Source organism: Cherax quadricarinatus, chromosome 4, assembly GCF_038502225.1.
Source record: "Cherax quadricarinatus isolate ZL_2023a chromosome 4, ASM3850222v1, whole genome shotgun sequence".
NCBI lineage: Eukaryota > Metazoa > Arthropoda > Malacostraca > Decapoda > Parastacidae > Cherax > Cherax quadricarinatus.
The window spans coordinates 20,893,956-20,907,126 of NC_091295.1; the positions used below are offsets into that span (position 1 = coordinate 20,893,956).

Here is a 13,171-nt window from a genome sequence, read left to right on the forward strand (position 1 = left end):
CTTTCATATGCAGATCTATCAGCTTTCTTCCACCAGATTTGAAGGAGCTAAAATTTTGCCGCATTATTACGGGATTGACACTGGTTCTCAAGCTGTAATATTATGGAACCGACACTGAAAGGGTTAAGGCTTGAATAGTTAACTACTTACAACAAAAACTTTTACTGAATTGTTAAGATTATACCGAAGCATATTGTAATTAATAATGTACTAGAGAAAACTGGCATACAACAGCAGAAATATGTACTAGTTGTAATAATCATATGCATATGGCATATATTTAAAATACCAATCATTTTCGTCCCAACAAGAATATTACAATGATTGTCTTTTCAATTTATTTTATATGAATTTGCAATAATAGTATCACTGCCTCAGGATTATTTTATTTATTTATTTAATAATTTGAACATACACACAGAGGTACAAAAAAATACAGGTAAAAGCAGCATGCCAAAGCCACTTGTATGCATAGCATTACGGGCAGGCTTAAAATTAACTTAAGATTAACTAAGCAATGATGTAATCAGTGATAAAACATTATTGTAAACAGATTAACTCTTTTGCATTTTATATGTAACTTACCTGAATAATAGGACAAAACCATACATTTCAATGCACATGCCAATCAATGGCCAGCCAACAAGGACAATTAGAATCCCTCCGAAGAAAGCCCCTGAACCTTTCCACTTGTGTCGTTGAAAGAAGAAACGGAATGTTCGCTCCAGACCAGCCACAAATGCAAGACCAGCAAGAAAAAGAATCTGCGCAACATAAAACGTACCTCATTAATGCCAAATGTTTACACCATTCCATAATGCAAGGATTAACACACACATTTTTTTATTGCAGCAGCATAAGCTTCATCCACTTCCTTTATCCTATTGGACACAAAACAATAATGATTAATAGTTTGGAAGAAGTACAATATCAATGCTATAATGCCTGAACTGAATACCAGTAGCTTAAAAGAAAATACAGGTCCTCCATCACAAATCCGGCATCATTGGGACCTGTAGTGTGCCGGATTACTGAGTTTGCCGAATTACAGTGGTTAAGTTAGAATACACTTAACTAAAATTAACCAACTTGACTTACACAGTTCATTGAACATCAGCAAAAATCGAACATTTCCGCTACTTTGAGCTCAATTTCAAGGTACTTTTCGTCATGAAAGCAATCAAAATCATGTCTATTTCTGTAACATATCTTCCATTATATCAAATGAGTCCAAAAAATGAGAATGCAACCATAAAAACCACACGAAAATATACTGCAAAGAGGCGGCTAATGGCTGAGAAGTGAACTCCCTTATTTATCATCCGTCATTTTTATTTTTGTTGTACGTTAAGAAGCATCTTTCCATCATACATTGCCCAAGTTTCAATGAGATAGCCCAACAAACAACCGAGAAAAAAAAATATTTACCAAAAATCATATATGGAAAGCCCAAGCCAGGTACTGGAAATAAGTCACTTTGTCTGACTTTTCTGGTTATCCTAGGTTCTCTATACATATACTGCTATGTATCATAATCTATGTAACTGTATTTGTGTATACCTGAATAAACTTATTTACTTCTAGTCTGTCAACCGAGTACAAGAAACTGCCCATTCACTTATTTCAACTACCCAATAAAGTGGTCAGAAATTGGCAATTTGGCCGATTTCACACAAATTTCAACAGATGCCAATTTCAAAATAGGATCCAGAATAAACAATGTAGACATTCCTGGCACTAAAATAACATTTTCTCTGTTCATTAGTCACAGCTACAGGCCCTTCTTATATTACTCTTGCTTACCATTTGGAATTTTTATTCACAAAAAAAAAAAATAAAAGATTTACTGTTATGCAGACTGCTGCATTATTGTAATAATTGTATAAATAATGTCAATCCATTCTTGACTCTGTACTGGAATTTAGACTGGCAGGCGGACAGGTATTGGACAGTGACATCATTTGTTTACTCTTGATCTTTGCTAAAGAATAGAACATTTTTGCTACTGTGAGTGCAATTTCAAGGTACTTTTCACCATGAAAGCAATCAAAATCATATCTATTTCTGTAATATATCTTTCATTCTATCAAATGAGACCAAAAAAAAAAAAAAAAAAAAAAAAAAAAAAAAAAAAATGAAAATATAACCATAACAACCATACAAAAATATACCACTAAGCAGCCGCTAATGGCTGAGAAGTGAACTCCGCTATTTATGGTCTGATTTCTTTCATTTTTGGTGTACATGAAGAAGTATCTTTCCATCATACATTGCCCAAGTTTGAATAAGATAACCCAACAAACAACTGAGAAAATAATAATAATAATATAATAATAATAATAATAATAATATAATAATAATAATAATAATATAATAATAATAATAATATAATAATAATAATAATAATATAATAATAATAATAATAATATAATAATAATAATAATAATAATATCTTTATTTACTACACATACATGTACAAGGTATACAGGCCTATCTGACATCAGTAAGTAAGTTTATTCAGGTATACACAAATACAGTTATGTTATAATATTTTCTTATTATTCTATAATGAAGATAACATCTTATTATCATACTAAAAAGACTAACTACTACACGAGGGTCATTAAGACTATCTACAATACTACTGTATAGAAAGGCACTTGTTATGCTGAGTATTTCAAGAAAATTAGGTCAGTGTCCCAGGAAAACACCCACACTAGTCGACTAACACCAAGGTACCCATTTACTGATGGGTAAACATAGACAACAGGTGTAAAGAAACACGCCTAATGTTTCTACCCTGGCTGGGAATCGAATATTTACCAAAAATCATATATGGCTAATCCAAGCCAGGTACTAAAAATAAGCCACGTTGAGTTTTTTGGGGTTATCCTAGGTTCTCTACACATATGCTGCTATGTGTGATAATCTATAGAGAAAATATGTTTATGGTGGAGTACGAGTGTATATCGTAGTTAGCCCTGTGCTATACTCCATTTTCTCTAATATAAGCCACCAAGACAAGGACAGGAGAATGGTATTTGTTTACCAAGGATAGTGAGGCTCAAGTTAGAGTATGTAGGAAAGAGGGAAATTATTTCCCAGTAAAAGTAGGGCTTAGACAAGGATGTGTGATGTCACCGTGGTTGTTTAATATATTTATAGATGGGGTTGTAAGAGAAGTAAATGCGAGGGTCTTGGCAAGAGGCGTGGAGTTAAAAGATAAAGAATCACACAAAGTGGGAGTTGTCACAGTTGCTCTTTGCTGATGACACTGTGCTCTTGGGAGATTCTGAAGAGAAGTTGCAGAGATTGGTGGATGAATTTGGTAGGGTGTGCAAAAGAAGAAAATTGAAAGTGAATACAGGAAAGAGTAAGGTTATGAGGATAACAAAAAGATTAGGTGATGAAAGATTGGATATCAGATTGGAGGGAGAGAGTATGGAGGAGGTGAATGTATTCAGATATTTGGGAGTGGACGTGTCAGCGGATGGGTCTATTGTAGACAGCCTGTACTGTCTGCACAGACAGCCCATGCTGTCTGCCAGCTTAGTTCATATTTCGCGCCATGCTGGTGCTGCCACCTATAGGCCTTGCCACTTCAGTATGCCCAGACTTGCCTCGCTCTCACTCACACAGCGGCCTGGCATCAAGACACAAGGCCTCCCAGCTCTCTCTCGTGGGCATGGCCCTGCCCGGGCCATGGGCACAAACACACAAGCCTGTGTAACCCACAACGACTTAACAATAAAGTAAGAAGCCTCCGAAGAAGTATATCATTAACACCGCTCTACAGCCTACCAAGTAAGCCCGTTATAAATGGTGACAGCGGTGCTCCGCAGCAGTTGTGTTTGCCCCGCGAGGGAGGAAGAGGTATGAAGTCATCTTCACTTCATCACCCTACACAAGAAGCATCCGTCTCTCAACGAGTTATCCTGATGTCGTGTCTGCACGTTTGAGCATCCAGACACAGGTACTAGCAGGATCCAGCCGAAATTTGCCGAAATTCTCCGAGAATTGTAAGTGGCGTCCCAGTGACCCCACGCTGTTTCTCAAGTCACGTGTTCAGCGTCACTTGTATGTTGCTGTTGTTGTTCAGCTCAGCACAGCTGTTTCAGCAAGCCAGAGGTGAGTTTTGTGGTGATTTCTGCGTCCAGTGTGAGCTTCTCCACGTGTTTGTGGGTGGAGGAGAGGAGAGGAAGTGGCTGTTCCTCACCTTGCCCATGCTCGCCCTACTCACGCTCACCCGTCTACCATACACCACTCACCACTGCTCACTCCCTCTGCTGTGTTTTCTGCTGTTTTTCGTATGAATTCATTGCCAGTGCTGTGTATCCGAGTGCCCGAGGCCACTCGAAGCTACGTGGATCACGACGTCACGTGGGTGTGGGCGATGTCACGTAGACCTACAAAGCCATGTGAGTTACCAGATGTCCCAGGCCTCATGCTGTGGTCTGCTGCCCGCATCACATCGACGCCACCCACGATGCTGCCCGACTTCATGACGTCACGATGTCTGCTGACGTCACCTCACGTCACCTACCGACAAGATCTTGTCGGTATTATATACCATTCGTACACAACTTGTCAGACACTGCAACATCATGGAATCTTAATTCTGAGGACATGTACATAACCTTCACGACTACGACAACTACTACTACAACTACTACTACAACTAACCCATCTCTTTGGGAAGGACCTACTTCCACTGGGGAATCCCGCCTACCAGTGAATTTGCCCTCGTCTGCTACACCTGACGTTACTATATAAGCGCCAGGCTCCTTTCTTCTGCTTCAGAATCTCCACGACTATGGTGCTCTTCGCACCTACTCCTAGGTTGAGGGACTGATTACCTCATCTTCTGTACATAGTTCTACTGTCTTCAAATTATGTCCTAGAATTTGTATTGATAAAGCCACTGGATGGCAAAACGTCTACAATAAAGATACCCAGATGTTGCACATGTGTCTTAATCTCATCTTGTCGGTATTATATACCATTCGTACACATGATAATCTATGTAACTGTATTTGTGTATACCTGAATAAACTTACTACTTCTACCCTGGCTGGGAATCGAATATTTACCAAAAATCATATATGGCTACCCCAAGCTAGGTACGTACTAGAAATAAGCCACTGACTTTTTTTGGGTTATCCTAGGTTCTCTACACATATGATGCTGTGTGTGATAATGAATGTAGAACATAAGAAAGAAGGAATGCTGCAACAGGCCTAGAAAATAGCTTTTTAGTTTCAGTTTTATGGTGCAGTACAAGTGTATATCACAGTTAACCCTGTGTTATACTCCGTTTTCTCTAATATAAGCCCCAAGCCCGGGATAGGAGAATGGTACTTGTATCCCATATCCTCTTCATACCTCCGTCGAACTGCTCGGTATTATGCCAAAAATTATTTATTCTGGAGTACAATTTAATATGTTTTTATGTTATTTATATTGTTTATTATGTCATATTAGATCAAGTGTGATAGGCAAATAAACAGTAGTGTTGATATTAGCGTAATAATAAAGCATATTCCCCTGCATCACGAAACTGAGCTCATGGCAACCGACAGTGGCTTCAAAGCCACCTTATCTTTAATGGACAATGTACTGTGTAGGTGCTTTACACAACGAGAAACATTTCTTTTATTCATTGGAACCATTGCTAGTGCTAAAAGTAAGCAGGTTATAACAATAAATGGAGAAAAAGAAATTGGAATGACTTATGCAGCAAGTAGCGCCACCAAACAGTACCAGCAGGTTGGTGTGACGACCCTGGAAATTTGAATTTTTTTTTTTATTATTATTATCACACTGGCCGATTCCCACCAAGGCAGGGTGGCCCGAAAAAGAAAAACTTTCACCATCATTCACTCCATCACTGTCTTGCCAGAAGGGTGCTTTACACTACAGTTTTTAAACTGCAACATTAACACCCCTCCTTCAGAGTGCAGGCACTGTACTTCCCATCTCCAGGACTCAAGTCCGGCCTGCCGGTTTCCCTGAACCCCTTTGTAAATGTTACTTTGCTCACACTCCAACAGCACGTCAAGTATTAAAAACCATTGTCTCCATTCACTCCTATCAAACACGCTCACGCATGCCTGCTGGAAGTCCAAGCCCCTCGCACACAAAACCTCCTTTACCCCCCTCCCTCCAACCTTTCCTAAGCCAACCCCTACCCCGCCTTCCTTCCACTACAGACTGATATGCTCTTGAAGTCACTCTGTTTCGCTCCATTCTCTCTACATGTCCGAACCACCTCAACAACCCTTCCTCAGCCCTCTGGACAACAGTTGTGGTAATCCCGCACCTCCTAACTTCCAAACTACGAATTCTCTGCATTATATTCACACCACACATTGCCCTCAGACATGACATCTCCACTGCCTCCAGCCTTCTCCTTGCTGCAACATTCATCACCCATGCTTCACACCCATATAAGAGCGTTGGTAAAACTATACTCTCATACATTCCCCTCTTTGCCTCCAAGGACAAAGTTCTTTGCCTCCACAGACTCCTAAGTGCACCACTCACCCTTTACCCCTCATGAATTCTATGATTCACCTCATCTTTCATAGACCCATCCACTGACACGTCCACTCCCAAATATCTGAATACTTCACCTCCTCCATACTCTCTCCCTCCAATCTGATATCCAATCTTTCATCACCTAATCTTTTTGTTATCCTCATTACCTTACTCTTTCCTGTATTCACTTTTAATTTTCTTCTTTTCCATACCCTACCAAATTCATCCACCAATCTCTGCAACTTCTCTTCAGAATCTCCCAAGAGCAGTGTCATCAGCAAAGAGCAACTGTGACAACTCCCACTTTATGTGTGATTCTTTATCTTTTAACTCCACGCCTCTTGCCAAGACCCTCGCATTTACTTCTCTTACAACCCCATCTATAAATATATTAAACAACCACGGTGACATCACACATCCTTGTCTAAGGCCTACTTTTATTGGGAAATAATTTCCCTCTTTCCTACATACTCTAACTTGAGCCTCACTATCCTCATAAAAACTCTTCACTGCTTTCAGTAACCTACCTCCTACACCATACACCTGCAACATCTGCCACATTGCCCCCCTATCCACCCTGTCATATGCCTTTTCCAAATCCATAAATGCCACAAAGACCTCTTTAGCCTTATCTAAATACTGTTCACTTATACGTTTCACTGTAAACACCTGGTCCACACACCCCCTACCTTTCCTAAAGCCTCCTTGTTCATCTGCTATCCTATTCTTCGTCTTACTCTTAATTCTTTCAATAATAACTACCATACACTTTACCAGGTATACTCAACAGACTTATCCCCCTATAATTTTTGCACTCTCTTTTGTCCCCTTTGCCTTTATACAAAGGAACTATGCATGCTCTCTGCCAATCCCTAGGTACCTTACCCTCTTCCATACATTTATTAAATAATTGCACCAACCACTCCAAAACTATATCCCCACCTGCTTTTAACATTTCTATCTTTATCCCATCAATCCCGGCAGTAGGTAAAATGAAAGGGGGTAACCCTTTCATTTTACCTACTGCCTCACGAACTTCCCCCACACTCACAACTGGCTCTTCCTCACTCCTACAAGATGTTATTCCTCCTTGCCCTATACACGAAATCACAGCTTCCCTATCTTCATCAACATTTAACAATTCCTCAAAATATTCCCTCCATCTTCCCAATACCTCTAACTCTCCATTTAATAACTCTCCTCTCCTATTTTTAACTGACAAATCCACTTGTTCTCTAGGCTTCCTTAACTTGTTAATCTCACTCCAAATCTTTTTCTTATTTTCAACAAAATTTGTTGATAACATCTCACCCACTCTCTCATTTGCTCTCTTTTTACATTGCTTCACCACTCTCTTAACCTCTCTCTTTCTCCATATACTCTTCCCTCCTTGCATCACTTCTACTTTGTAAAAACTTCTCATATGCTAACTTTTTCTCCCTTACTACACTCTTTACATCATCATTCCACCAATCGCTCCTCTTCCCTCCCACACCCACTTTCCTGTAACCACAAACTTCTGCTGAACACTCCAACACTACATTTTTAAACCTACCCCATACCTCTTCGACCCCATTGCTTATGCTCTCATTAACCCATCTATCCTCCAATAGCTGTTTATATCTTACCCTAACTGCCTCCTCTTTTAGTTTATAAACCTTCACCTCTCTCTTCCCTGATGCTTCTATTCTCCTTGTATCCCATCTACCTTTTACTCTCAGTGTAGCTACAACTAGAAAGTGAAATTATGCTAGCCAAAATTAGTGCCGAACAATTGACGGAACTGGATGTCTGATTGCCAGATTTGTGATGGTGGACCTGTACTAGGCACAAAACTCTCTATGACATTCCCAAAGTCAAACTAAATCTTTTCAAAAACTCAATGTATATAAAAGGGCCCAAAATCTGGAACTCTGTCAGAAATCTTCAGAACCACTTACTCAGCTAGCATCTTTAACCCTTTGGGGGTCGACAGGTCCTTCCAGAGACTTGTTCTCAGGGCCGGCCAAATTTCAACAACAAAAAAAAATTATTTTTTTTTCCAATGAAAAGATAAAGTATCTTTTCCTGATCATAATGACACCAAAAGTATGAAATTTGATGGAAAACTTATGGAATTATGCTCTCGCGATGTTTACGCATCGGCGATTTTGCCCACTTTGAGCCCTATTTTCGGCCAATTCCAGTTTACTAGTCGACAAAAATCATAACTATTTCGCTAAAACTCCATTTTTTCTATCAAATGAGTACAAGAAACCACCCATTTACCGATTTCAACTATCCAATAAAGTGGTCAGAATTTAGCAATTTTACCAATTTCACACAAATTTCAAAATATGCCAATTTCCGAATAGGGTCCAGAATAAACAAGAAAGACATCCCTGGCACTAAAATAACAAGTTCTCTGTTCGTTAGTTACATCTCCAGGCCCCTCTTATATTTCTTTGGCTTTCCACTTCGAATTTTTATTCTTACAAAAGAAATAAGATTTACTGTTATGCAGACTACTGCATTAGTGTAGAAATGGTAAAAATAATATCAGCGCACTTGTGAAAGAACATCAGACTCGCCAGTTGATGTGTATTGGACACTTTGCATGATTTGTTTACTTTTGAACTTTGGTAAAAATCAAACATTTCTGCTACTTTGAGCTCAATTTCAAGGCACTTTTCATTGTAAAACCAGTCAAAATCATCTCAATTTCTGTAATATGTCTTCCATTCTATAAAATGATACCAAGAAAACTAGAATACAACAATAAATACCATACGAAAATACAGTGCAAAGTCGCTGTTTTAATCCAAAAACACGGTCCAAGTTTTTTTTTTCTCATTACGCACTGTGTGTTGCAGGATTTTTTTTTATACTGCGCACACTGACCACATAGACCCATTCTTACATATGTAGGCCTACCAGCTTTCTCTCACTAGATTTGAGGGCGCTAGAATTTAGGCGTACTAGTACGTCAAAAACCCTAGGTCGTAAGACGTACTAGTACGTTTGAAACCCCCAAAGGGTTAACCCTTTCAGGGTCCAGAGGCCAAATTTCAAAGTATGCACCAGGGTCCAAGAATTTAAAAAAAAAAAAAAAAATATTTTTTCTTATGAAATAGTAGAGAATCTTTTTCTGAAGGTAATAAAACAAGAAGTACAAAATTTGATGGAAAACTGATGAAATTATGCTCTCGCGAATTTTGATGTGTCAGCGATATTTACGAATTGGCGATTTTGCCGACTTTGACTCCCATTTTAGGCCAATTACATTATTCCAGTCGACCAAGTTCTTAGCTATTTCACTAGTATTACTTCTATTCTATCGATTGAGCACGAGAAATTGCCAAGTCAACTGTTTCAACTACAAAATAAAGTGATTGGAAATTGGTAATTTGGCCAATTTAACACAAAGTTCAAAATATTCCAATTTCAAAATAGGGTCCAGAATAAACACTGCAGGCATTCCTGGCACTAAACTAACATTTCCTCTGTTCATCAGTTATGTTTTGAGGCTTCACAAATGAATTCCATTATGATTTTTTATTCACATAATGATTTTTTATTCAAACCAAAAAAAATAGAAGATTTACTGTTATGCAATATTGTAATAATTGTATAAATATCATCACCACATTTGTGAATGTATATTAGACCCATCAGCTGGCGTGTGTTAGATGTGTGAGGTCGTTTGTTTATTCTTGAACATCAGCAAAAATTTAACATTTCTGCTAATTTGAACTCAGTTTCAAGCCATTTCCAGTGTTAAAACCAATCAAAATCATCTCTATTTCTGTAATATGTCTTCCATTCTATCAAATGAGACCAAGAAATCTCAAATACAACTATAAAAAACATACGAAAAAACACTGCAAAATCGCTGTTTTAATTGAAAATCATGGTCTCAGTTTTTTTTCTCTCATTATACAGTGTGTGCTGCAAGATTTGTTTTATGTGGTGCACACATACCACATAGATGTATTCTCTCATATCTAGGCCCAAATTTACCACTCACAGCTTATCATAGTGAGCTGAGCTCATGGCGTAGATCTACAGTTTGGACCCTGAACGTAAAGCTGTAGATCTACGGCACGGACCCTGAAAGGGTTAAAACTACAGTTAAAAAACACCTTATCTAGTTAACCTATTCCAGCCCATCATAAATACATATATAAAAACTAAACATGCATTTGCTCAATATCATCAACATAGGTAAAACATTATAATCAATATATACTTACTCTCAATATCTGTAATCCTCTCAAATGTTAATCATTCCATTGTGTCTGCCTTAGGTTAATAATCAAAACTGTAATTCCTCTCTACCAAACTTATTAAAGCCATATAGCATGAACTAATAGACTATTCAATTCTCTTGTATTCATTGTAAACTCACCTAATAACCATAAGTATAAAATTACTGCAATGTTATTGTCTTATTAACCCAAAGTTAGTCTTAAGTTTGCCCAAAGTGCTCTGCATATAAAGGGGCCTTTGGTATGTACAGTTGTACATCCAATTGTTATACTCCTTTGTGCAAACATTTACCATGCTTAATAAACTTCTTAGTCTTTGATGTATAGTATTATATTGACTCGAAAGTTTCACAAGTACAGGTATGCTCAAAAAGTCTAAATTGAACAAGGAATCATGTGGGTTCAAACCTAGGTCAGCCAAGTGGCATCATAGGGTTAAAACAACATGATGTCTTTACACAATTTGTTACATTATTGAAAAAATTCCCCCTATGCTACTTATTTCATTCCTTCAAAGACCAACAATTTACCATCAAAAACTTACATTACCAATGGCCAAGAGTCCTTTATCAAAGAAAAGAATGACACCTAAGAAGATGAAGGTGACTCCAAAGGCAGCAAAGCCCACACCAATCTCTGAAAAATTACATAACATAAGAATGAAGGAACACTGCAGAAGGCCTACTGGCCCATACAATGTAGGTCCTTATCAAAAACACCCCTTACCAAAGCTACCCAAGAATTTATGCCCTTACCTATGACACCAATCAAACCCAGCCCCTCCCACTCATATATTTGTCCAATATCCTTTTAAAGCTACTCAGGGCCCTAGCCTTGATTACCCTACTTGGAAGACATCGACAACTGTTTGAAAACCGATACTTGCCTATGTCTCTTCTAAACCTAAATTTATCTAACTTAAATCTGTTATTTCTGGTTCTTACCTCATTCGATATCCTCAGTATTTTATTAATTATCACCTTTGTTTATGCCCATCTTCCACTTACACACTTCCATGATATCTCCTCTCATTCTACGTCTCTCAAGAAAGTGAAAATTCAAGGATTTAAGTCTATCTTCATTTGGGAGATTCCTTATACAGTGAATCATTTTAGTCATCCTTCTTTGTATGTTCTCCAATGAATTTATATCCATCCTGTAGCAAGGAGACCAAAACTGAGCAGCATAATCCAAGTGAGGCTTTACCAGTGATGTATAGAACTGTACAATAACTTTTACAGAATTAGACATGTGCAACATCTGGGTATCTTTATTTGTAGACATTTTGCCAGCAAGTGGTTTTATCAGTACAATACAAGGACAGCTTTGGAGATGGTGAACAGCTCTGTAATCTTGAAGGAACTGAAGCACAGTCATGGAGCTTGGCACTTTTATACTGGTGACAGGTGTAGGACATGCAGCAGATGAAGGCATTGTCACTGGTAGGTAGGAATCCCCAGTGGAAGTAGGTCATACCCAAGGAATGGGTCAGAAGTAACAAATAAAACTGTGTAGATGTCCTTTATACCAAAATTCCATGATGTGTCAGTGTCTGACAAGTTGTACATAAATGGTATACAATACCAACAAGATGCAGAATTAGACACATGTGCAACATCTGAGTAGCTGTTCACCAACTACAAGGCTGAGGGAATGATTACCTCATCTTTTGAGTATAATTCTTCACATTATGTCCTTGTATTGATAAAGCCCATGGCTGGCAAAACTTCTACACATGAAGATACTCAGATGTTGCACGTGCATCTAATTCTGCATCTTGTTGGTATTATATACCATTTATGTACAACCTGTCAAACACTGCAACATCAGGGAATCTTTGTACAGATGACATCAACACAACCTTATTTCTTACTTCTGCCCCATTCCTTGGGTATGACCTACTTCCACTGGGGATTCCTGCCTACCAGTGACAATGCCTTCATCTGAGCAACGTCCTACACCTGTTGCCAGTATAAAAGCACCAAGCTCCATGACTGTGCCTCAGTTCCTTCAAGACTACAGTGCTGTTCACTAACTCCAAGGCTGAGGGACTGATTACCCTCATCTTTTGTATATAATCCTTCACACTGGATGGCAAAACGTCTACAAATAAAGATACCCAGATGTTGCACATGTCTAATTCTGCATCTAGTCGGTACCATACACCATTTATGCACAAAATAACTTTTGGACTCCTGTTACTTACACTTGAAATAAATCCTAGCAATTTATTAGCCTTACTGTGCACACTTAAGCACTGTTGTCTTTACTTTAGATTTCTGCTTACCATGACTCCCTGGTCCTTTTCATACTGTGTGTAATCAAGATCTACGTCATCTAGCTTATAACTTTGAGGGTTATTTTCATTCCCAAAGACTAGGACTTCA

The 13,171-nt window shown here is 38.3% G+C and overlaps 1 protein-coding gene across 6 annotated transcripts in view; it reads right to left on the reverse strand.

The window, feature by feature from the left end:
- The window catches only part of LOC128684392 (vesicle transport protein GOT1B), a 135,778-nt gene that overhangs the window by 104,226 nt on the left and 18,381 nt on the right, over nt 1–13,171 (reverse strand). For all 6 annotated transcript variants that reach the window (XR_011393315.1, XR_011393314.1, XR_011393312.1 and 3 more), the window contains exons 2-3: nt 11,329–11,420; nt 586–764 (exon numbers count right to left, since the gene is read on the reverse strand). Coding sequence is in view for 2 of the 6 variants with exons in the window: in XM_070095196.1 (XP_069951297.1) it covers nt 586–764; nt 11,329–11,420 (271 nt within the window). In the remaining 4 variants the exon portion in view is untranslated. The remainder of the gene's footprint in view (nt 1–585; nt 765–11,328; nt 11,421–13,171) is intronic.